The sequence below is a fragment of the Bubalus bubalis genome, chromosome 3 (genome assembly GCF_019923935.1).
Source record: "Bubalus bubalis isolate 160015118507 breed Murrah chromosome 3, NDDB_SH_1, whole genome shotgun sequence".
Lineage (NCBI taxonomy): Eukaryota > Metazoa > Chordata > Mammalia > Artiodactyla > Bovidae > Bubalus > Bubalus bubalis.
The window spans coordinates 27,443,308-27,470,635 of record NC_059159.1 but is presented as its reverse complement, the minus strand read 5'-3'; the positions used below and the strand labels follow the sequence as shown (position 1 = coordinate 27,470,635).

Below are 27,328 nucleotides of genomic sequence, written 5' to 3'. Positions count from 1 at the left end.
CCAGTATCTTGTGGTATCGTTAGGGAACTAAAGATTTTTGGTCCAAGGATAATTGAGGTGTTGACTTCATTTCTCACTTGGTTTAGTTACAGCAAGGGTCAACAGCTTTTTGGACTGTTACATCTTAACTTCTTTAAACCTAAATTTTAGAATGCTCAAAATACACTTTAGTGCTTCATTGATGTCTGTATATGCAAATGAATTTATACATAAAACTAGTACATTTTTAAAATACATATTTTCATATTTTGAAAATACCTTTTTTCTTTTGCTGAACTATTGAAATAAGCTTCACACTGCCCCTTGTCAGAGTAGATAGGTCCTTGCCCCTGTCAGTCCCTACTTCCAGGCACTTTCTGAAATGAACAATCTGTTTGTTCTTCAGGGGATGGTGCTTACTTTGATGAGAGGGTGTGTATATCACCTTTTGAAATGGTAATTAGAGATAATTATTGTTTAGCTATTAAGATAGATCTTACCATTTACCTTCAGGATTTCTTAGTGGCTCAGATGGTAAAGAATCTGCCTGCAGCAGGAGACCCAGGTTTGATCCCTGGGTCAGGAAGATCCCATGGAGAAGGGACTTGCAACCCACTCTAGTATTCTTGCCTGGAAAATTCTGTGGACATAGGAGCCTGGCAGGCTAGTCTATGGGGTCGCAAAGAGTCAGACACAACTGAGCAACCAACAGTTTACCATTTACCTTCCAGAGATTTCTGAATTTAAGTATCTATTATGTGTCCCTGGGATAGTGACATTCACATTTTACTTATTTAAAATCACAAAAGAGACTATGAAAATGTCTAAGGTACCAGGATGGATTCGTTGAGTAAAAACTACTTACTAGATTACTGTGGTATATGCCACAGGTTACTGATCCAATTCTGTGCCTGTGTTTGGTGAGTGAGTTTCTTGGATTCCTTAGTTTAACTACACACTACATACTTAAATACTTTTGGTTCCCAGGAGAACTAGTATTAGAATAATGTAGCCAAATACATTTTCTTTTGTTCCCTTGACTAATGGTTGAGTTATTTTAAAAACACCTTTTTTTTTTTTTTGCTGTGCTCAGTGCTTACAATGAATGTAGCTATTACCTAAATTTCTAGGTTGAGATAAGAAATATCAACATAGAAGCAGTTTAATAATGTATGTAATGTGTCTATCAAAAAAGCTGATATTTAAAAATATATGTGTGCAAATTCTATACATTTTGAAATTTTGGCCAGTGATGTTTAGTTATTAGCTTCAGTACAAGGCCGTGGAATTCACTTAAGACTTCTGGAGCCTACATACAGACTGAAAGTGAGGGGATAGGAAAAAGTATCCATGCAAATGGAAATAAAAGAAAGCTGGAGTAGCAGTACTCATATCAGACAAAATAGATTTCAAAATAAAGAATGTTACAAGAGACAAAGAAGGATACTATATAATGATCAAAAAATCAATCCAAGAAGAAGATATAACAATTGTATATATGTATATGTGTGCATGCAACATAGGAATACCTCAGTATCTAAGGCAAATACTACCAGTTGTAAAGGAAAAATCAACAGAAACACAATAATTTGGGGGGATTTTAATAACTCACTCTTATCAAGAAACAGATCATGCACACAGAAAATCAGGAAACACAGGCCTTATATGACACATTAGATCAGATGGACTTTACTGATCTTTAAAGAATATTCCATCTGAAAGCTGCTAAATACACTTTCTTCTCAAGTGCACACGAAACATTCTCCAGGACAGATCATATCTTGGGCCACAAATCAAGCTTCAATAACTTTAAGAAAATTGAAATTATATCAAGCATCTTATCTGACCACAATGCTATGGGATTAGAAATCAATTACAGGGGAAGAAACTAAAAAAAACACACAAACACGTGGAGGCTAAACATATGTCACTGAACAGCTAATGGATCACTAAAGAAATCAAAGAGGAAATAAAAAAAAAAGCTAGAGACAAATGACAACAAAAACATGGTGGTCTGACACTTTTGGGATACAGCAAAAGGAGTTCTAAGAGGGACATTTATAGCAATACCATCTTACCTTAGGAAACAAGAAATATCTCAAATAAACAGACTAACCTTACTCCTAAAGCAACTAGAGAAAGAGGAACAAAGCCCAAAGTTAGTAGAAGGAAAAAAATTACACAAAAATCAGAGCAGAAATAAATAAAGATGAAAACAGTAGCAAAGATCAATGAAATTAAAAGCTGATTCTTTAAGAAGATAAGCAAAATTGATAAACCTGTAGCCAGACTCATCAAGAAAAAAGAGGACTCAAATCAATAAAACTAGAAATGAAAAAGGAGAAGTTACAGCTGACAACACAGAAATACAAAGGATCGTAAGACACTACTGCAAACAACTATATGCCAATAAAATGGACCGCCTAGAAGGAATGGACAGATTCTTAGGTACAGCCTTCCAAGACTGGACCAAGAAGAAATAGAAAATGTCAACAGATGATTCACAAGTACTGAAATTAAAACAGTAGTTAAATTTCCAACAAACAAAAGTTAGAAGGCTTCACAGGTGAATTCTATCAGACATTTAGAGAAGAGTTAACACCTATCCTTCTGAAACTGTTATAAAAAAATTGCAGAGGAAGGAATACTGCCATGCTCATTCTATGAGGCTACCATCAGCCTGATTCCAAAAACAAAGATATTACAAGAAAAGATTATAGGCCAATTATACTGATGGAGAAGGGGATGACAGAGGGTGAGATGGTTGGATGGCATCACTGACTCGATGGACACAAGCTTGAGCAGGCTCTGGAAGTTGTTGATAAACAGGGAAGCCTGATGTGCTGGAGGCCATGAGGGTCGCAAAGAGTTGGACACAACTGAGAAACTGAACTGAACTGATACTGATAAATATAGATGCAAAAATCCTTAGCAAAATACTAGCAAACTGAATTCAGCAATACATTAAAAGAGTCATTTACCATGATCAAGTGGGATTTATCCCAGAGATGCAAGGATTCTTCAGTATCCACAAATCAGTGTGATACACCACATTAACAAAGTGAGAATAAAAAGAAAGCATATGATCATTTCAGTAGATGCAGAAAAAGCTTTTGATAAAATCCAACATCCATTTATGATAAGAGCTCTCTAGAAAGTGGGAATAGAGGCCATAATAAAGGCCACATATGACAAACCCATTGCTAACATCATTCTCAGTGGTGAAAAGCTGAATTCATTGCTTCTAAGATTGGGAACAAGGCAAGAATGTCCATTGTCACCATTTTTATTCAACATAGTTTTGGAAGTCCTAGCCACGGCAATCAAAGAAGAAAAAGAAGTAAAAATAATATAAATTGGAAAAGAAGTAGTACAATTGTTACAGTTTGAAGTATACATGGTACTATACACAGAACATCCTAAAGATGCTACCAGAAAAACACTAGGGCTCATCAGTGAATTTTGTAAAGTCGTAGGACTCAAAATTAATATGCACATCTCTTGCATTTCTATATACTAACATCAAAAGATCAGAAAGAAAAAGCAAGGAAGCAATCTCATTTACCATCACATCCAAAAGAATGTAATACCTGGAAATAAACCTACTTAAGGAGTCCAAAGACTTGTATTCTGAAAAGTATAAGACACTGATGAAAGTAGTTGGAGATAGCACAAACAGATGGAAGGATATACTGTGTTTTGGGATTGGAAGAATCAATATTGTCAAAATGACTATACTTCCTAAGGTGATCTTTAGATTTAATGCAATTTATATCAAATTATCACTGACACTTTTCACAGAACTAGAACAAAAAATTCTAAAATTTATATGGAAACACAAAAGACCCCAAATAGCCAAAGCAATCCTGAGAAATAAAAGTGAATCTGGAGAAATCAGGGTCCCGACTTCAGACTTGCCAGGTGGCATCAGTGGTAAAGAACCTGCCTGCCAGTGCAGGAGACATAAGAGATGTGTGTTTGATCCCTGAGTCGGGAAGATTCCGGGAGGAGGGCATGGCAGCTCACTCTAATATTGTTGCCTGGAGAATGGCATGGACAGAGGAGCCTGGCAGCTACAGTCCCTGGAGTCGCAGAGAGTCGGACAAGACTGAAGTGACTCAAAACGACTTCAAACTATACTATAACGGTATAGTAATCAAGAGTATGGTACTGGCACAAAAACAAATATAGACCAGTGAAACAAGATAAAATGCCCAGAAATAAACACACACACACCCATGGTCAGTTCAGTTCAGTCACTCAGTCGTGTCTGACCTTTGTGACCCCATGGGGTGCAGCATGCCAGGCTTCCCTGTCCATCACCAACTCCTGGAGCCTGCTCAAGCACATGTCCATCGAGTTGGTGATGCCATCCAACCATCTCATCCTTTGTCTTGCCCTTTTCCTCCTGCCTTCAGTCTTTTCCAGCATCAGGGTCTTTTCCAGTGAGTCAGTTCTTTGCATCAGGTAGCCAAAGTATTGGAGTTTCAGCTTCAGCATCAGTCCTTCCAATGAATATTCAGGACTGATTTCCTTTAGGATGGACTGGTTGGATCTCCTTGCAGTCCAAGGGACTCTCAAGAGTCTTCTCCAACACCACAGTTCAAAAGCATTAATTCTTTGGCTCTCAGCTTTTTTTATAGTCCAACTTTCACATCCATACATGACTACTGGAAAAACCATAGCTTTGACTAGATGGACCTTTGTTGGTAGAGTAATGTGTCTACTTTTTAATATGCTGTCTAGGTTGGTCATAGCTTTTCTTCCAAGGAGCAAGTATCTTTTAATTTCATGGCTACAGTCACCATCTGTAGTGATTTTGGAGCTCAAAAAATAAAGTCTGTCACTTTCCATTGTTTTCCTGTTTATTTGCCATTAAATGATGGAACTGGATGCCATGATCTTAGTTTTTTGAATGGTGAGTTCTAAGCCAACTTTTTCACTCTCCTCTTTCACTTTCATCAAGAGGTTCTTTAGTAGTTCTTCACTTTCTGCCATAAGGGTGGTGTCATCTGCATATCTGAGGTTATGGATATTTCTCCCAGCAATCTTGATTCCAGCTTGTGCTTCATCCAGCCCGGAATTTTGCATGATGTATTCTGCATATAAGTTAAATAAGCATGGTGACAGTATACAGCCGTGACATACTCCTTTCCCTATTTGGAACCAGTCTGTTGTTCCATGTCTGGTTCTAACTGTTGCTTCTTGACCTGCATACATATTTCTCAGGAAGCAGGTCAGGTGGTCTGGTAGTCCCATCTCTTGAAGAAATTTCCAGTTTATTGTGATCCACACAGTCAAAAGCTTTGGCGTAGTCAATAAAGCAGAAGTAGATGTTTTTCTGGAACTCTTGCTTTTTTCATGATCCAATGGATGTTGGCAATTTGAACTCTTGTTTCTCTGCCTTTTCTAAATCCAGCTTGAACATCTGGAAGTTCACGGTTCACGTACTGTTGAAGCCTGGATTGGAGAAATTTTGAGCATTATTTTGCTGGTGTGTGAGATGAGTACAATTGTACGATAGTTTGAACATTCTTCAGCACTGCCTTTCTTTGGGATTGGAATGAAAACTGACCTTTTCCAGTCCTGTGGCCACTGCTGAGTTTTCCAAATTTGCTGGCACATTGAGTGCTGCACTCTCACAGCATTATCTTTTAGGATTTGAAATAGCTCAACTCGAATTCCATCACTTCCACTAACTTTGTGGAGTGATGCTTCCTAAGGTCCACTTGACTTCAGACTTCAGGATGCCTGGCTCTAGGTGAGTGACCACACAATCATGGTTATCTGAGTCGTGAAGATCTTTTTTGTATAGTTCTGTGTATTCTTGCCACGTCTTCTCAATTATCCTCAGCTTCTGTTAGGTCCATACCATTTCTGTCCTTTATTGTCCCATCTTTTCATGAAATGTTCTCTTGGTATCTCCAGTTTTCTTGAAGAGATCTTTAGTTTTTCCCATTCTATTGTTTCCCTCTATTTCTTTGTATTGATCACCGAAAAAGGCTTTCTTATCTCTCCTTGCTATTCAGTTAGTGGTCACTTAGTCTATAGACAAAGGAGGCGAGGATATACAGTGGAGAAAAGACAGTCTCTTCAACAAATGGTGGGGTGGGAGCTGGACAGTTACATGTAAAATAATGAGATTAGAGCATTCTCTTAACACCATACACAAAAATAAAATGGATCAAATTCTTAAATGTAAGGAAATCAATTGGAAGGACTGATGCTGAAGCTCCAATACTTTGGCCACCTGATGTGAAGAGCCGACTCAGTGGAGAAGCCCCTGATGTTGGGAAAGATCGAAGGCAAAAGGAGAAGAAGGTGGCAGAGGATGAGATTGTTAGATAGGTCACCGATTCAACAGACATGAGTCTGATCAAGCTCCAGGAGATAGGAAGGACAGGGAAGCCTGTCCTTGAGATCACAAAGAGTTGGACACAACTTAGTGACTGAACAGCAACAACAAATTTTATACACACACACACACATACACACAACATGTATACATACACATATTTTTACATTGTGAACCATTTCAAAGTACATTGCAGATGTTATGACACTTGGCCCTTCAGTACTTAAAGTACTTATCCTAAAAATTAAAGGATTCTACCATATAGTCACAATTTTATTTACATAGGAGAACATTTTCTAATATCTAGTATTCCATTTGAGTTTGTGTTTTGCTTTTTTTTTTCTGTACTGCATAGCATATGGGATGTTAGTTTTCCAACCAGGGATTGAACCCACACCCTCTGCACTGGAAGTGCAGAGTCTTAACCACTGGACTACCAGGGAGGTCTGTGAATTCATTTTTTAGAGCAGAGCATATGTCAGTTATAGAGATGAGCAAGTTAATGTTTTTATAGTGAACTAATGGCACTCATCTGGAAAGGAAGAAATTATTGCAGTTTAACTACTTTTCTATAAATAGAAATTTAAACCTGAGTTCTACAAAGCAATTAAAATTGTCTCAATTTTTTTAAGATTATAGTATAAAAGTATAATGGATCATTTTTCCCCTTTTAAGCTTTGAAATGCAGAAATTGAGAAACTGCTGCTACTGCTTCTAAAACGCTTCAGTCGTGTCCAACTCTGTGCGACCCCATAGACGGCAGCCCACCAGGCTCCCCCGTCCCTGGGATTCTCCAGGCAAGAACACTGGAGTGGGTTGCCATTTCCTTCTCCAATGCATGAAAGTGAAAAGTGAAAGTGAAGTCGCTCAGTCGTGTCCGACTCTTAGCGACCCCACGGACTGCAGCCCACCAGGCTCCTCTGTCCATGGGACTCTCCAGGCAAGAGTACTGGAGTGGGGTGCCATTGCCTTCTCCAAATTGAGAAACTACCCTCCATTTAATGTTATCTCTGGCAACTTTTTTTTAAGTCTTACATATATTTTAGGATACCTTGTTTCTGATTGCTGACCTGCTCCACTAGGATTATAGAGCCTAAGAAGAATTTTTTCCTTGTAATTTGTGCTTCCGCTGATTAGATCCTCTATAGGGGATGGATTTAGGATTTTTGTGTTTCTCAGTTCTGTTACTATGCTTTAAATAAAATGTTTTTTCTTTTAAAATCTTGGTGTTTTTTTTTGTTTTTGTTTTTTTTAATTTATTTTTTGGCCACACCAGGAAGCACGTGGGATCTTAGTTTCTCGGCCAAGATAGAAGCCATGCCCCCTGCATTGGAAGCACAGAGTCATAATCACTGAACTGCCAGGGAAGTCCCTAAAATGTATTTTTACTTGCTTTTTCTGCAGGTATTTTTTTAAGGGCTGAGAGGAATCTCCATAATCTTTTAGTTCTTCTCTATCCCATTCCCATAGGGAGATAAACAGGACACATGAATGATCAGAAAAAAGAAATATTTATTGAGCCAGGCAGTATTCTAGACTCTGGGAATGTGTCCACAAACAGATCAGACAAGAAAAGTAGCCCTTCCTTTCTTACAGTTTATATTGTAATAACAAACCAGTTAATTACAGATTGTGATAGGTGTTACACAGGAAATAAAGGTGAGGTGATACAGAGTAAAGAGGCAGGCATGTTAGATAGAACAAACAAGTTTATAAAAGGTTAAGCAGTCCATCTCGTTATTTAGATAGGTAGAGTCATTATTTAGATATGAAATGTTAGGCATAATAGAATTTCTCCTCCTTATATTCTTGAAAATTCACAAAAGTGATGGGAATTTCCTGGCACTAAGTGGATAGAACTCCATGTTTTCACTGCAGAGGCACAGGTTTGATCCCTAGTAGGAGGACCAAGTTCTGTGTAGCTCAACCAAAAAACAAAAACCAAAAAGAAGAAAAAAATAAGTAAGAAAATTCACAAAAGTGAAAAACACTCTCAGATGTCTTCTGTTTTCTGTCTTACTCCTCATACTTAGCAACATTTGTCTCTTTTGGTCACTCATTCTGTAAGAAACATTATATTTTGGTTCTCTAATTTTGAAATCTCTTGGTTTTCCTCTTGCTTATCTGTGGATTCTTCTTACTCTCGTTAGCATTATTCTTTGGTGCTTTTTCTAAGATCCCCTTAAGTTCTCACTCTGTATGCTGCCTAGCCCATATGATCCATTCTGAGCAGTTCGGTGACCATTTTGCTGACTATTGCAAAATGTGTATCTCATTCATTCATTTAACAGATATTTACTGAAGGCCAGCTGTGTGCCTAGTACTGTGGCTATTGGGATACAGTGGTGAGTAAAACAGAATTCTTTCTTCATGGAGCTGATAGCTTACTAAGAACAGCCTTTTAAGTCCAGATCTCTCTCTCTCTGGGGTTTCAGATACATATTACTGTTGCTTATTGGACATGAATGTCTCCCAACATGTCCAAAACTGAACTTACCTCACAAGCTTGCTTTGCTCATTCTCTTCCTGAGTGGATACCACTGTCTACCTAGCCAGAAGCCAGGTCATCATTCTTAACTGTTCTCTCTCCTTCATCCCTATTGCTGCCTTCTTTTGTTTTCAACTCCTAAATATATCTGGAATCTCTTTACTTTTCAAAACTATTTTTACTACTCTGAAAGTAATGCTTACTACTCTGAAGAGCCGGAGCTTCTTTCATTCTAACTGGATATGAGGTCTGGCACATAAGAAATACCCTTTGAATATTTCTGAATAAATAAATGGGCAACTCAAACTGTCCCATAAATGATCTATTTGTATCCTGTATTGCCGGCCTACACACTGTCCATCACACCATGCCTGGATCTCTCCAAAATGGATATCTGATCCGATCGTTTCCACACTTAAAAGCCTTTAGTGGATATGTCTAAAATCTGTTCTTGAATTGACTAAAGTTCCTAACATACATGGCCTTGTAGTCTGGCTGCTTCTGACTTCACTAGTCTAATCTTTTCCTTTTAGAGCCATACTGAACACCCTTGAGTTTGTTATGTAAAAGGTAGTTTCTTCAGGCCTTCTTAAAAGCTGCCTCTTTGCATGGCACTCTATTTCTCTTTTATTGCCTGGCTACCATTATTCATGTTTCAGGTTTCAATTCTGGAATGCCTTTTATGACACTGAAGTATGGGTTGTACCCATTTCATATCTTCTCATAGCATACTCTCCTCCTTTCATAGTACTTTCAGTGTTGTGTTTGACTAACCTATTGCTTTAATTCTCCCACTAAATTACTGGGGTGCAGTAGGTACTAGATATTTTTTGTTTGGTTGGATGGTGGATAGATAAATATACTAGAGGTCAATTGCTGAGGCTAGCTATTTAAAATTCTCTTTTGTGCATTCAAGTTATTGTCCTTATTTACTGCTGGTACCAAGTTATTCTACAACTTCCAGAAAGTTCTTCAGTGAGTCCTTTGACTTAGGCATATACAGAAAAACTGACTTCTCCTAAGTATAGTTATTACGGACACTTTGGCTACATTGTCCTATACATACTAGATATTCTAGAAATATTTAGGCATTTAAAAAATTGAAATATTAAGATCACTGAAACTGTTGTCAGAATATTGTAGACTACTTAAAAATCATGTTAGCACCATGATTCTCTCTCTCTCTGTCTCTCTCTCTCTTTTTTTTTTAACTGTTCCGCACAGCTTGAAGGATCTTAGTTCCCCAGCGAGGAATTGGACCTGTGCCCCCTGAAGTGGGAACATAGAGTCGTAACCACTGGACCGCCAGGGAATTCCTTCTCTGATTGTTTTTGTGGTTGTTATTTTGTTAGGGTTTTTTTCTTTGTCTAAGTTTTTCCTCACAGTAGGAAGTTTAGAAATAGAGGGTGCTGGCATCAAAGTCCAGGCCAAGACTCTGGACTTCTTACAGTATACCTCATGGTTAAAAATTAATATTCAGAAGTCTGGGCATCGAGGCTGCTTTCAAGAGAAAAAGAGAGAAGAGGCGGTGTCAGCCACTTCTGTTCTCTCTTAGTCTGCTCAGGCTGCTATAACAAAAATACCATAGGTTGAGTGGCTTTAACAACAAATATTTATTTCCACTGTTCTAAAACCTGGGAAGTCCAAGGTCATTATGCTGACAGATTCAGAGTCTGATGAGAACCCTTTGCCTGGTTCGTAGATGGCTGTAGTTTTCTCACTGTATCCTCATAGGAAAGAAGGCTCTGATTGCTTTGTAATTAGTTTTAGCCACAAATATCTATTTCTAAGTTACTGATTGAAAATTTCTTCTAGCTGAATAAAATTTCCACACAAATGATGGTTAAGTGCCAACCCTTAATTTTAACTATCGCTTCAGTTCAGTTCAGTTCAGTCACTCAGTCGTGTCCGACTCTTTGCGACCCCATGAATAGCAGCACTCCAGGCATCCCTGTCCATCACCAACTCCTGGAGTTCACTTAAACTCATGTCCATTAAGTTGGTGATGCCATCCAGCCATCTCAGGCTTATAATTTTTTGATGGATATTTCTAATTAGGATATAGCAGTAGTACCCTATAGTAACAAATGAACTGTTTAGTAAAAAAAAAATTGATGTGTTTTGAAGAAAAGTTTAGAATCCACCTGCAGTGCAGGAGCTGCGGGCTTGATCTTTGGGTTGGGAAGTTCCCCTGGAGAAGGAAATGGCAACCCACTCCAGTATTCTTCCCTGGAAAATCCTCTGAACAGAGGAGCCTGGCAGACTGTGGTCCATGGGGTCCCAAAAGAGTTGAACATGATTTAGCGACTAAGCATACACTTATACTATGAAGAATAGTGAACTTTTATTTCAGGAGATGGCAAGAGTGAACATAGACATTTTAGCAGTTGGTGAACTAAAATGGATGGGAATGGGGGAATTTAATTCATATGACCATTAAATCTACTTCTGTGGGCAAGAATTCCTTAGAATAAATGGAGTAGTCCTCATAGTCAATAAAAGAGTCCAAAATGCAGTACTTGGATGCAGTCTCAAAAACGACAGAATGAGCTGTGTTTGTTTCCAAGGAAACCATTCAGCATCACACTAGTCCAAGACTGTGCCCCAACCACTAAAGCCAATGAAGTTGAACAGTTCTGTGAAGACCTACAAGACCTACTAGTTGTTGTTGTTCACACACTCAATTGTGTCCCAACTCTTTGTGACCCCACAGACTGCAGCAAGCCAGGCTTGCCTGTCCTTCACTATCTCCTGGAGCTTGCTCAAACTCATGTCCATTGAGTCGCTTATGCCATCTAACCATCTCGTCCTCTATCATCCCCTTCTCCTTCTGCCTTCAATCTTTCCCAACATCAGGGTCTTTTCTAATGAGTTGGCTCTTCACACCAGATGGTCAAAGTATTGGAGTTTCGGCTTCAGCATCGGTCCTTCCAGTGAATACTCAGGGTCACTTTCCTTTAGGATTGCCTGGTTTGATGTCCTTGCAGTCCAAGGGACTCTCAAGAGTCTTTTTCAGAACCACAGTTGGAAAGCTTCAATTCTTCGGTGCTCAGCCTTCATTATGGTCCAGCTTTCACATCCATACATGACTGGGAAAACCATAGCTTTGACTATATGGACTTTTGTTGACAAAGTAGATGTCTCTACTTTTTAATACACTGTCTAGTTTTGTCATAGCTTTTCTTCCAAGGACCAAGCGTCTTTTTTAATTTCATGGCTACAGTCACTGTCCACAGTGATTTTGGAGCCCAAGAAAATAAAGTCTGTTACTGCTTCCACTTTTCCCCCACCTGTTTGCCACTAGGTGAGGAGTCCAGATGCCATACTCTTAGTTTTTTGAATGTTGAGTTTTAAGCCAGCATTTTCACTCTCATTTTTCACCCTCATCAAGAGGCTCTTTGGTTACCCTTCATGTTCTGCCATTAGAGTGATATTATCTGCATATCTGAGGTTGTTGATGTTTCCTGATTCCAGCTTGTGATTCATCCATCCTGACATTTCAAATGAAGTACTCTGCATATAAGTTAAATAAGCAGGGTGACAGTATACAGCCTTGCTGTACTCCTTTCCCAAATTTGAACCAGTCAGATGTTCCGTGTCCAGTTCTAGCTGTAGCTTCTTGATCTGTATACAGGTTTCTCAGGAGGCAGGTAAGGAGGTCTGGTATTCCCATCTCTTTCAGAGTTTTCCAGTTTGTTGTGATCCACACAATCAAAGGCTTTAGCGTAGTCAGTGAAGCACAAGTAGATGTTTTTCTGGAATTCCCTTGCTCTCTCTATGATCCATTGAATGTTGGGAATTTGATCTCTGGTTCCTCTGCCTTTTCTAAATCCATCTTGTACCTCTGAAAGTTCTCGATTCACATACTGTTTAAGCCTAGGTTGAAGGATTTTGAGCATCACTTGCTAGCATGTGAAATGAGTGCAGTTGTACAGTAGTTTGAACATTCTTTGGCATTGCCCTTCTTAGGGATTGGAATGAAAACTGACCTTTTTCAGTCCTGTGGCTACTGCTAAGTTTTCTAAATTTGCTGGCATATTGAGTGCAGCACTTTACCAGCATCATCTTTTAGGATTTGAAATAGCTCAGCTGGAATTTCATCACATCCACTGACTTTGTTCGTAGTAGTACTTTCTAAGTACTGTACTTAGAAAGTAGTACTTAGAAAGTACTGGACTTCACACTCCAGGATGTCTGGCTCTAAATGAGTGACCACACCATTGTGGTTATCTGGATCTTCAAGACCTATTTTGTATAGTTCTTTTGTGTATTCTTGCCACCTCTTAATCTCTTCTGCTTTTCTTAGGTCCTTACCATTTCTGTCCTTTATCATGCCCATCCTTGCATGAAATGTTCCCTTGATATTTCCAGTTTTCTTGAAGAGATTTGTAGTCTTTTCCATTCTGTTATTTTCCTCTTTTTATTTGCATTGTTCATTTAAGAAGGCATTCTTATCTCATCTACAATACTGTGGAACTCTGCATTCAGTTGGGTATATCTTTCCCTTTCTCCCTTTCCTTTCTCTATGTCTCTTATGCATCTCATTATCTGTAAGTGCTCACCTCCTACCCCACACCCCCACTTTGTTATTTAGGTTTGAAGAAACTGAGTCATTTGTATTAGAAGTTTTTTCTGCATTTTGGATTGGGGAGGGTTTGGGGAATTACATTCCTCAGGCATTGCTTAATAATATGGTTTATACTTTTATTTCTTAAAAGATACTATATTGAAAAACAGTTATATTTAAATGAACTGAGTTTAACAATAATTATTTAAAATAATGGAAATGTTTCTTTCCCCCACTTTGCAGAGTAAATGAATAATGGTAGATTCTGAGCAGTAAGTCAGCCTTTTATTTGGTGGGTTTTTGTTTCTGTTTTTAAGAAAAATACTATATACAAAGTTACTACTTTAAAGGTTGTAGAGGTTTTTTGCTTATTTTTTGTCTGTTAATATCTTTCGCTGGGGCTTCCCTCATAGCTCAGTTGGTAAAGGATCCACCTGCAATGCAGGAGACCCTGCTTCGATTCCTGGGTCGGGAAGATCTGATGGAGAAGGGATAGGCTACCCACTCCAGCATTCTTGGGTTTCCCTTGTGACTCAGCTGGTAAAGAATCCGCCTGCAATGTGGGAGACGTGGGTTCGATCCCTGGGTTGGGATGATGCCCTGGAGAAGGGAAAGGCTACCCACTCCAGTATTCCGGCCGGGAGTATTCCATGGACTGTATAGTCCTTGGGGTCACAAAGAGTCAGACGCGACTGAATGGCTTTCACTTCACTTCACTATCTTTTTCCAATAAGCAACAGTCTCTAGGGACTTTTTTTTTTAGCTTAAGGACCATGCCTTTTCAAACCTTTGTTTTTCTCCAGAAAATTGTGGCAGAACAGCTCCTATAAACCATCTGAACTTGAAACCATTTTGCTTCATCACAAAGATTATTCTTTTTGAATCCTGAGATGAATTTGTATTGTATATTGACTTTTTTTTTTTAAAACTCTCAAACTCTCATTGCTCCCAGGAGAGTTGGTCTGGAGTCACATTTGTTGTTGGCCAATTAGTTATTGAGAGGAGAAAGGAGTATCTAATGAAGATGTATTTGTAACACAAGATGAAAAAGCCCATTCGTGGGCTTTTATCCCAGTCCCCTAACACTTTTTAAAAAAACTGTGTGTGAGAGTAGCTTAGAAAAACGGATGGACAAACAGGTGGGTTATGGAGAGGTGCGTACCCTATACCAACATAGGGATCCGACAGACTCTCCTGTGTTGGGGGAAAGGAACCAGAATTCTCTAGGGATAGTATTGTTTTGTAGTTTGAGAAATTGCCTCTCTCCTGCCTTGATTTTGATATTGCCCTAACCCTACCATTTGCCAAATGTAATGTGTAGGGTGGCCATTTTTATAAAGTTATGCTGCTGGCAAGAAATTGAATCACATTAAATCAATGATGAATGCTTACAGGTTTCTTATGAGCATTCATTTACTTTTGTTTTTTTTTAAACTGTCTCTGGCTAGGGTACAGCCTCCAAAATCCTATTTACTTTGCCTAAAAAAAAAAAACTGTTACTCTTTTTATTTTGGTGACTGTGATGTAAGGTTGTGGCATCTTAGTTTCCTGACTATGGACTGAACCTATGCCCCCGCAGGGAAAGTGTGGAGTGTTAACCACTGGACCATTAGGGAATTCCCTAAAAGTACTGTTTCATGCAAGTTATAGTAATAATAAGCTTTCTGGAATGGATCCACACTTCGATATTCTAATCCTGAAATACATCACTCTTGTATTTTAGCATTCAACTTCAGCAGGTCTAATACACTGTCATGGTGTATATATAACATGTTCAGTAGTTAAGATGTGTCCAGCTCTTTGTGACCCCATGGACTGTAGCATACCAGGCTCCCCTGTCCTTTACTATCTCCGTAAGTGAGTGAGTGAGTGAAAGTTGCTCAGTTGTGTCTGACTCTTTGTGACCCCATAAACTATATAGTCCGTGGAATTCTCCAGGCCAGAATACTGGAGTGGGTAGCTTTTCCCTTCTCCAGGGGGCCAGTTGTATATAATTAAAAATGAATTATCCCTTCACATTGATTTCCCTCTGTTTCAGTATTCCATTTCAGATTTTTTTGATTAACTGCATTTCAAAAAATGCTCTTGGAAACTTCCCTGATTGTCCAGTGGTTAAGGCTCCACATTCCCAATTCAGTGCACATGGGTTCAATCCCTGATCAGGGAACTAAGATCCTGCATGCTGTAATTAAGACCACATGCAGCCACATTAGGAAAAAAAAACAAAAATTTTTGGTCAGATAAATGATAATATTAATGAATGCTTGATATATCAAGCTTTTTCTGAGATGAAATGCAAGTGAATCAAGGTTCATCCTTAGCTCTTGAGCCACCTTTAAAGGGGTATAGGCCTACAGATTGCATTTCCCCCTTTCCTGTATTAATTTTACATGTTTATTGCAAAAACAAAAAACTCAGCATCTTTAGACTTACTTCTTTTTTTGTCGTTGGCTTCACTAACCCTATATGTGATCTTAGTTCCCTGAACAGGGATAGAACCAGAACCTCCTGCATTGGAAGTGGGAAGTCTTAACCACTGGACTGCCAGGGAAGTCTGAAGACTACTTAAGAATAAGGCTATTGAGAAAAGATAAAGTCATCCTAAATCCCATTACTGTTAAACAGCCATTTTAATATAGGCCTCCAAAGCTTTGCTTTTGCCCATCTACTTTTCCTCCAGTTTATAATTGTAGGATCACACTATAGATGAGGTAATATATCAAAGCTCTTAAAGTATGGTAAAAGTAACACTTTTTTCATTCATTCTCTGAGGACTTTGATCCACATTGCTAACTTTGATGTTGGTTGTACCAGTTAGATTCCAAATAATGAGACACCTTTACAAATAAATATTCCATATGGTGCACTTGAATACCTCATAGGTAGTTTGCCTTGGTATTTAAAATAAATTCTATTATTCTATTCTTGTTAATGTTGTTCTGGTTCAGATCAGTGGCATGGCCTGGAGCTTTCATCTGGAGATCCAAGAGCAACTGGCCACCAAAGGGACACCAGCCCAGCCAGCCCTCCCAGGTGGGACGGGTGGGAGCTTTGGGGCAAAACATTGTAATTGTCTCCTCCTTGGACAAAGAATCAAACAGCCTTACAACCAAGAGATGGTGTGGACCCCCAGAAGCTGTGGTTTGCAGAACATAGGGAAAGCATCCTAAAAAGGAGATGGGGCTCATCCAGCTATGAGGCTGTGAGAAGTGAGGCCATATGGGTGAACCCCAAGGATGTGCACTCTGAGAAAGCACAGTCTACTTTCTGGTGTATAAAGTTCAGTTTTCCTGGTTCAGCTCTTAGATTTCACACCATTTAAACTTAAATGCCCCAAGAGCAGTTAGCAGTGAAGCCCTATCCACCATGTAAACCTCAGTGTGGATGAGTCTGTCATTTCATTTCCTGCAAGAGCTTCCCTGGCTTCTCTGGTGGCTCAGATGGTAAAGAATCTGTCTGTAATGCAGGAGAGCCGGGTTCAATCCCTGGATGAGGAAGATGCCCTGGAGGAGGAAATGGCAACCCACTCCAGTTTTCCTGCCTGGAGAATTCCATGGACAGAGGAACCTGGTGGGCTATAGACCATGGGGTCACAAAGAGTTGGACATGGCTGAGCAATCAGCGCTTCCTGAGAGAGCACATTTTTCAAGGCAGAAGAGGTGAAAGGATGAAGCTTACTGAATACCAGGGGAAAGGAAGGGTTATCTCCTTCTACCCCTCCTCCATCTTTGAGTTCCTCTTCACTTTCTGCCATAAGGGTGGTGTCATCTGCATATCTGAGGTTATTGATATTTCTCCTGGCAATCTTGATTCTAGCTTGTGCTTCTTCCAGCCCAGTGTTTCTCCTGATTTACTCTGCATATAAGTTAAATAAGCAGGGTGACAATATACAGCCTTGATGTACTCCTTTTCCGTCTATAAAAATAGAATTTATTGGCTAATATAACTGAAAAAATAAAGCAATTGGGAAATGCTGGCTCCAGGAAATATTGAATCTAAGACTCAAATAGTATTTCTAATTAGGGTTCCTTGCTGCCCCTGCCGCATGTTCTTTGTTTTCTTTTACGTTGATTTTGTTTTGAGGCATGCCCTTTCCGTCTGCTGAAAAGGATGTCTCTTCAGCTGAGAAGAGGTATAATTCTTTCCAAAAACTAGCACATGTCCCAGAGAGAGCACTCTGATCAGTCTGGTTCAGGTTGTATGCCCAGACCTAGGGAGGTGGAGTCCTCACTAGGCAAATTGCAGGAGCTGAATAGATTTAGCATGAAACTGGGGAAAAGTTCTTCAAAGGAAGATAGTGTGTGCAGAATGTCTACTACAGTGATTAAAAAGTTTCAGGATAGATGAAGTAGGTAATAGCAAATTTCATATTAAAACTAGAGTGTATTTAGTGATATTTATTTCCTAACAGAATCAACCCTGTACATTCATTGGAAGGACTGATGGTGAAGCTGAATTTTGGCCACCTGATGAGAAGAGCCAACTCATTGGAAAAGACCTAATGCTGGGAAAGATTGAAGGAGAAAGGAGAAGAGGGTGGCAGAGGATGAGATGGTTAGATAGCATCAACAACTCAATGGACATGAATCTCAGCAAACTGGGCGATAGTGAAGGACAAGGAAGTCCATGGGGTTGCAGAATTGGACATAGCAACTGAACTACAACAACAAGTTTATTTGTGAACTATACATTTTTCTATATGAGTTTTAGTTTTTTTACTCTGAAAAATTTTTCATTTATTCATTTGTTTAACAAATATTTGAGCACCTGTTATGCACCATGGTCATTCTTTGCACTGGAAATAGAACAGCTTCTGCTGCTGCTGCTAAGTCACTTCAGTCGTGTCCGACTCTGTGCAACCCCATAGACGGCAGCCCACCAGGCTCCCCTGTCCCTGGGATTCTCCAGGCAAGAACACTGGAGTGGGTTGCCATTTCCTTCTCCAATGCATGAAAGTGAAAGGTGAAAGTGAAGTTGCTCAGTCGTGTCCGACTCTTAGCGACCGCATGGATTGCAGCCTACCAGGCTCCTCCGTCCATGGGATTTTCCAGGCAAGGGTACTGGAGTGGGGTGCCATTGCCTTCTCTGAAATACAACAGCAAACAAAACAAATCCCTGCCCTCATGAAACCTACATTCTAGCGAGGCAAGGCAAGTAATAAATAAGATAAATTACTGAAATATATAGGAACCAGAGACCCCACAGAGACTGAGCCAGAACTGTGTTTGAGTGTCTTTTGCAGAGGTACGGGTCAGCAGTGACCTGCTGCAGGGGCAGGGGCTCTGGGTGCAGCAGACCTGGGTATGGCATAAGCCCTCTTGGAGGAGGTTGCCATTAACCCCACCATAGAGCCGCCAGAACTTACACAGGAATGGGGAAATGGGCTTTTGGAGGGTACAAACAAAACCTTGTGTGCACCAGAATCCAGGAAAAAGGAGCAGTGACCTCCACAAGACTGACCCAGACTTGCCCGTGAGTGTCCTGGAGTCTCCAGCAGAGGCATGGGCTGTTGGTGGCCTGGTGCAGGGTCGGGGCACGGAGTGACTCCTTACATTGGAGGTAATGAAGATAAGGGCATGAAGGAGGCCAAACCATAGTTTGGCCTCAGGTCAAACAATAGGGAGGGAACACAGCCCCGCCCATCAACAGAAAATTGGATTGAAGATTTACTGAGCATGTCCCTGCCCATCAGAACAAGACCCAGTTTCCCCACAGTCAGTCTCTACCATCAGGAAGCTTCCATAAACCTCTTATCCTTATCCATCAGATGGCAGACAGGATGAAAACCACAGTCACAGAAAACTAACCAAACTGATCACATGGACCACAGCCTTGTCTAATTTCATGAAACCATGAGCCATGCCTTGTAGGGCCACCCAAAACAGATGGGTCATGGTAGAGAGTTCTGACAGAACCTGGTCCACTGGAGAAGGGAATGGCAAACTACTTCAGTTTTCTTGCCTTGAGAACCCCATGAACAGTATCAAAAGGCAAAAAGATAGGACACTGAAAGATGAACTCCCTAGGTCTGTAGGTGCCCAATATGCTGCGGGAGATCAGTAAAGAAGTAACTCCAGAAAGAATGAAGAGGTAGAGTTAAAGCAAAAATAGCGCCCAGTTGTGGATGTGACTGGTGATTGAAGTAAAGTCTGATGCTGTAAAGAACAATATTGTATAGGAACCTGAAATGTTAGGTCCATGAATCAGGATAAATTGGAGATGGTCAAACAGGAGATGGCAAGAGTGAACATCAACATTTTAGGAATCAGTGAGTGAAAATGGACTGGAATGGGTGAATTTAACTCAGATAACCATTATATCTACTACTGTGGGCAAAAATCTCTTAGAAGAAATGGAGTAGCTCATAGTCAACAGAAGAGTCTGAAATGCAGTACTTGGGTGCAGTCTCAAAAATGACAGAATGATCGCGATTCATTTCTAAGGCAATGCTGAAGAAGCTAAAGTTGGACGGTTCCATGAAGACCTACAAGACCTTCTAGAACTCACGTCCAAAAACGATGTCCTTTTCATTATAGGGGACTGGAATGCAAAAGTAGAAGGTTAAGAGATATCTGGAGTAACAAGCAAATTTGGCCTTGAAGTACAGAACGAAGCAGGACAAAGGCTAACAGAGTTCTGCCAAGAGAATGCACTGGTCATAGCAATCACCCTCTTCCAACAACACAAGAGACGACTCTACACATGCACATCACCAGATGGTCAATACTGAAATCAGATTGATTATATTCTTTGCAGCCAAAAATGGAGAAGCTCTATATAGTCAGCAAAAACAAGACCAGGAGCTGACTGTGGCTCAGATCATGAACTCCTTATTGCCAAATTCAGACTTAAATTGAAGAAAGTAGGGAAAACCACTAGACCTTTCAGGTATGACCTAAACCAAATCCCTTATGATTATACAGTGAAAGTGATAGAAAGGGATTAGATCTGATAGACAGAGTGCCTGAAGAACTATGGACGGAGGTTCGTGACACTGTACAGGAGACAGTGATCAAGACCATCCCCAAGAAAAAGAAATGCAAAAAGGCAAAATGGTTGTCTGAGGAGGGCTTACAAATAGCTGAGGCAAATAACTAAAGGCAAAGGAGAAAAGGAAAGATATACCCATTTGAATGCAGAGTTCCAAAGAATAGGAAGGAGAGATGAGAAAGCCTTACTAGTTAGTGATCAATGCAAAGAAATAGAGGAAAGCAATAGAATGGGAAAAACTAGAGATCTCTTCAAGAAAATTAGAGATACCAAGGGAACACTTCATGCAAAGATGGGCTCAATAAAGGACAGAAATGGTGTGGACCTAACAGAAGCAGAGGCTATTAAGAAGAGGTGGCAAGAATACAGAGAAGAACTATACAAAAAAGATCTTCATGACCCAGATAACCATGATGGTGTGATCACTCACCTAGAGCCAGACATCCTGGAATGTGAAGTCAAGTGGGCCTTAGGAAGCATCACCACGAATAAAGCTAGAGGAGGTGATGGAATTCCAGTTGAACTATTTCAAATCTAAAAGATGATGCTGTGGAAGTGCTGCACTCAATATGCAAGCAAATTTGGAAAACTGAGCTGTGGCCACAGGACTGGAAAAGGTCAGTTTTCAGTCTAATCCCAAAGAAAGGCAATGCCAAAGAATCCTCAAAGTACTGCACAATTGCACTCATCTCACACGCTAGCAAAGTAATGCTCAAAATCCTCCAAACCAGGCTTCAACAGTATGTGAACTGTGAACTTCCAGATGTTCAAGCTGGATTTAGAAAAGGCAGAGGAACCAAAGATCAAATTGCCAACATCCATTGGATCATGAAAAAAGCAAGAGAGTTCCAGAAAAACATCTACTTCTGCTTTATTGACTATGCCAAAGCCTTTGACTGTGTGGATCACAACAAACTGTGGAAAATTCTTGAAGAGATGGGAATACCAGACCAACTGACCTACCTCTTGAGAAATCTGTATGCAGGTCAAGAAGCAACAGTTAGAACCAGACATGGAACTACAGACTGGTTCCAAATAGGGAAAGGAGCACGTCAAGGTTGCATATTGTCACCATGCTTATTTAACTTACGTGCAGAATACATCATGCAAAATTCCGGGCTGGATGAAGCACTAGCTGGAATCAAGATTTCCAGGAGTAATATCTATAACCTCAGATACGCAGATGACACCACCCTTATGGTAGAAAGTGAAGAAAAGCTAAAGAACCTCTTGATGAAAGTGAAAGAGGAGAGTGAAAAAGTTGGCGTAAAACTCCACATTCAAAAAACTAAGATCATGGCACCCAGTTCCATCACTTCATGCCAAATAGATGGGGAAACAATGGAAGCAGTGACAGACTATATTTTGAGCTCCAAAATCACTACAGATGGTGACTGCAGCCATAAAATTGCTCTTTGGAAGCAAAGCTATGACCAACCTAGACAGCATATTAAAAAGCAGTGTCATTACTTTGCCAACAAAAGTCTGTCTAGTCAAAACTATGGTTTTTCCAGTAGTTATGTATGAATGTGAGAGTTGGACTATAAAGAAAGCTGAGCGCCAAAGAATTGATGCTTTTGAACTGTGGTGTTGGAGAAGACTCTTGAGAGTCTCTTGGACATCAAGAGATCCAACCAGTCCATCCTAAAGGAAATCAGTCCTGAAAATTCATTGGAAGGACTGATGCTGAAGCTGAAACTCCAATACTTTGGCCACCTGATGCGAAGAACTGATTCATTTGAAAAGACCCTGATGCTGGGAAAGATTGAAGGTGGTAGAAAAGGGGGTGACAGAGGATGAGGTGGTTTGATGGCATCAGCAACTCAATGGACATGAGTTTGAGTAAACTCCAGGAGTTGGTGATGGACCGGGAAGCCTGGCGTGCTGCTGCCCATGGGGTTGCAATGTGTCGGATGTGACTTAGTTACTGAACTGAACTGATAGTGCTTTAGATGAGGATAAGTGCAATAGAAGAAGAAACAAGAGAAGTAGTGAGTGGGTGTTGCAGTTTTAAATATGATGAATAAAGAAAGTCTTAGTAAGAAGCTAACATTTGAACAAAGATATTAAGGAGGTGAGGGCAGAATGAGACATTTAAATATCTGAAGGGAGAGTATTAGAGGATGATGTCAGATAAGTAAGAGGATGATTGATTATGTTGGTCCTGTGGAGGCTATGGTTAAGGACTTTGGGAGAATGAAATCAGAGTATTTTCAGCATAGGCGTACACTGATGTGATTTTTTTAAAAGGGTCACCCTAACTACTGTGTGGAAAATGCATTGTAAAGGGGCACAGGTGGAAGTAGGAGGCCAGTTTGGAAAATACTGCTGCTGCACTTATCCAGGCAATGGACAACAGTGGCACAGAGCAGGATGGTGGTGAAGATGATAAGTGGTCAAATCTGAAGGTAGATCTGCCAGTGGATTGGATTGAAGTAGAATTTTGAGCCTGAGCAATTGACCATGGTAAATTAGTGAGCTAGGTAAGACCAGGAGGAGCAAGCTTTGACATGTTAAGTTTAAAGTTCCTTTTTTTTTTTTTCTTTAATTATTTATTTATTTTTGGCCGCATTGGGTCTTCATTGCTACATGCAGGCTTTCTCCAGTTGTGGAGAGAGGGAGCTATCTGTAGCTGCAGTGAATGAGTTTCTCTCATTGCGGTGGCTTCTCTTGTGAAGCACCAGCTCTAAGGAGCCCTCAGTAGTTGTGGTTTGAGGGCGTTAGGACACTGGGCATAGTTAACTCTGCAGCATATGAGATCTTCCTGGAGCAGGGCTTGAACCCTGGCATTGGCAGTTGGATTCTTATCCACTAGACCACTAGGGAAGCCCTAAGACTCTTATTAGACATTCAGATAAAGTTGTCCAGTGGGCATTTGAAAATTGCAAATCTAGAATTCAGATCTGGGCTAGAGACTGAGTTAGAAATTTGGAGGTTGTTAGCATTCATTTAGCATTTAACATTATGGTCACTAGGTAATAAGAAGAAACAGCGAAGAAAAAGAGTTGTGCAGGGACTGAGCTTACTGGTGTTAAGAAAGTGGGGACAAGAGGAGGAATGAAGACCAAGAAGGAGCAACCAGCAAAGTGGGAGGAAAACAAGGAAAAGATCAAATTGGGGGAAAATTTTTTTAAGGAGAAATGAGTAGTCAGTTGCCAGATGATGCAGATAAAACAATTCGTAAAACAAGATGAAGAGAGTTTTATTGATAACTCCTTACGGAGAGTGATTTTAGTAAATTTGATTAATTGAGATATTTCTAGCACGTGCTAGCATGTGATTCAGGTAATTTAGAAGACTGTTCATTATTCAGAGAATCATTTAATATATATTGATATTTCATTATTCTATACTTTTCTATTTTACATGTTATAGGCTAAGTTAAAAGATTTATATATTTTCTTTGAAATGCATATTATAATGAAGTAGATACATTTTCATAAACATTATTTTGTCATCTTTTCCCGTCTATATTTAGAGATTTTTAAACCTTAATTAAAAAAATTTTGGGGGCCATGCTGTGAGGCATGTAGGATCTGAGTTCCCCTGACCAGGGATCAAGCCCATGCTCCTTAGTAGATGTACAGAATCTCAACCACTGCACTGTCAGGAAAGTCCCCTAGACCTTCACATGAGACTGTTTTGAGTAGTTAATGCCTAATTGTGATTCTTGATACCAAGAAACATGGGAGTTTATAATGTTAATAAGTTTCATTTATCTAATGAAAATATATTTTTTCTTCTTTATTAGAAATTTATTGAATTTGAAGACTCTCAAGAACAAGAAAAAAAAGATTTACAGACCAGAGTGGAATCTTTAGAATCTCAAACAAGACAACTTGAACTCAAGGCCAAAAACTATGCTGACCAGAGTAAGTAAAATATGTTAAAAGAGTGGAATGACTCATCCTGATATTTGACTAGGATTCCAAATATATGCTTGGAATTGTCACCCCAGACTCAAGAGAGAGATCTGAGATCTAGTTTTAGTATTTTTTGTTCACATTTTCATGTTGTACCCATGTCTGCAGGAATGACCCAAGTCAGATACCTATAGGACTCTCTTCTTCACTTTACCGCTTGGGTTTTGTTTGTAGTTTACATTGAACAGTAGTTAACATTATACTGTATCCATTATACAGGATTCTGGAGTGTGTACATGTGGATCATTTCTTCAAATTTTAATCAGCAACACAAAGTTCCATTGGTTTCTGTATTGCTTTGAAATTTAAAAATTAAGAGAAACTCTAGCTTTGGAGTATGTATAAAAAATTACTGAATTCTCTTTCATTCCTCTCTAATGGAAAACTGAGGGCATTTAGGGCTACAGAATGTCATTTTTCAAAATCATTTTATTTTTAATATAATTTCATATATTCTTGATTCAAAAATAATGATTGTTTGTAATTCTATAGACAAGTTCCCCCTTTTGGCTAATGAAAGTGGACCTAATTAAGTCAAAATTCAAAAAAGAAACATCATGGCATATTTTCATGTTTAATTCAGGCAGGTTGCTCTCCAGTTTTTTCTCCCAGAATGGTAGACTTGTAGAATTCTAGGGAACAAGAGATGCCCAGCTGTTACTCTTCCCACATCACCCTTTATGGTCACATAGTGACACTGCTGTAAAAGGACTGGCATTTATGAAGAATAACTTTCATCAGGCTTAGAATGTGTGTAATAACTGCTGCTTTTAGGACTCTGGAAGAGTTCAGTAGAGCTAAACTTAGAATCATTGGGATTTTGCGTTTTTAGCATTTTAGAATTCAAGGAGAACTCACATGGCTATTTAGCAGATGTCATAGAAGGGAGCCAATGGATATTTGGTAATGGAAGACAACCAAAATGAGACAGAGTGAGTGATGTGTCATGTTTTTTAGGCTTGTAGATACCTTGAGTGCTGTACTGTTCCTTTGTTAACTAACTTGATTGTGTTTTCATATCAGAGACATATTTTAGAACAAAACACTAAAGCTACAGTTGCGACAGAACAACCCTCTCACTCTTTTACCTGTACATTTTCCTCTTAACTTCTGAGGAGTATCAGGTTTTGTGTAAGAAAATTTTCTTTTGACTTTGAAAGGAACACCCTATCTAGAATCTTTTGATGCATTAAATAAGCTGCTTCTGTGATAGGAAATTATTAAAGGAAGAATTACCTTATACTTGATAACAGTAGCTTTTACACTTGATCTTAGCCAAAAGGCCAAGAAGCAATAACAGTAGCTTTAAAAATTAATATTTTATCCAGTCTAGTAAGTCATACCTACCTTTTTTGGAATTGTCATATTCTTTGGTATCCATTCCCTCATTTCTCTCTCAAAAGTACTGTACTGGTTACCATGGTTACCATGCGATGGACATGAACTTGGGCAATGGACATGAACTTGGGAGATGGTGAGGGACAGGGAGGCCTGTTGTGCTGCAGTCCATGGGGTCACAAAGAGTCAGACACAATTGGGTGACTGAACAACAATTTTTAAAAATACAGTGTCACTTAAAAATAATTGACAATTCTTTATGAAAGGGATGAGTAAATTATTCACCAAATATTGGATGTGGTCTTGAGCTAAATTTGATCGGAAAACTTTATTTTTGTTATTAATATAATATTCTAAGAATTTCTCCCCCTGGATATCTGTCATCCTCCGCTTTTTTCCTGCTCTTCCAATTAGAAATAAATCTTGTCTAAATAACAGTTAAAGAACTTAAAACTGTGGTTAATCAAAATTAACCATTCAAGTGCAAAACTAATAATCTCTTGGTCCATGAGTTAAGGCTATCATGAGCCTCCTTTTATGAATGCTTTGGAACTTGCTCCCTTCTCCTTTGATACTTCGGAATCTTTTCCATCTACTTGTTTTCCTCTCTCTTCTATTTTTCTCTAAGTGAGTATGATATGAAATCTAAGAATATCTAAAATTTTTCTTTTATTTTACCACATTTTAAACATCTGAAAAAAATTGTAGGTAGGGAAGCATAGTTTGACCTTTTTCATTTTACTGCTCTAGTTTTTGCTTCCCCAGGTCTCCAATATGAATCAAAGCCCCTTTGTTTTTTAACAAAGTTGGTGGTAAGAGGTAATTTTTAAGTATCTTCAGTGCTTCATCTTACGGGAAAACTGGGACTGGGAAAATGTTTTGTAAAAAGATGGAAACGTATAAATGGATGATGTCAGAGTATATAAATTCTTTTTTGTATAATAGGATACATAATATCTGGACTTTAATCTTAATTCTATTTTATATTTTAAGACTGGGTAGTGATTTTTATTAGAGTCAGTGTAACCCAACATCTTTTTTTTAAATGTGTTTTTTAGTGTTCTGAACATCTATATTTAAGCATTTAAGGCCAAAGAAATTACTGATGATGATACCTATAGAGAGGAAGGATGGATCAGTTTTTTCTGTACTATATTTTGAGTCCATATGATAACAATATCATCCAATTTCCATGCTTGTTTTTATAAATATGTTAGAGTCTTTAACTTTAAAAGACTGTCAGTTTTGATTGATGTGTTTGAGGGCACATACCCCTTGTAAAAAGCAGTCTCAGTGAAAGTCCAAGTTCTGCTTTCAGACTACTACTTACATTAAAAGGGGAAATTTTTATGTAGTTACTTGCTATTTGAGAAGCAAGAAAAAGTCAAGAAATAGGAACTGAATTAAAGGACATACTTGACAACTTTTAATACTATGGAATCTATCAGGTTTTTGTGGTGTGATTTTTAAATTTTTGATGATACAAAAATTTTGTTATAATTTTATGGTCATGTTTGATTTTGGAGATTTCTGGTTGCTCTCTTATAAAAAATTTGAACTACCTAAGAAATATTCTGGCTTTTCAAACATGAATAAAGCATTTTTTAAAAGGACGCATATTGTTTTATTTGAGAATAATAGTAACACTTCTTGGTAGTTAACATCTTGTGAGCCTTAAGGAAGAATTT

The 27,328-nt window shown here is 39.0% G+C and overlaps 1 protein-coding gene across 7 annotated transcripts in view; it reads left to right on the top strand.

The window, feature by feature from the left end:
- The window catches only part of SPAG9 (sperm associated antigen 9), a 150,997-nt gene that overhangs the window by 6,228 nt on the left and 117,441 nt on the right, over positions 1 to 27,328 (top strand). For all 7 annotated transcript variants that reach the window (XM_044939115.2, XM_044939114.2, XM_044939113.2 and 4 more), the window contains exon 2: positions 24,131 to 24,251. In XM_044939115.2, coding sequence (XP_044795050.1) covers positions 24,131 to 24,251 — 121 coding nt within the window. The remainder of the gene's footprint in view (positions 1 to 24,130; positions 24,252 to 27,328) is intronic.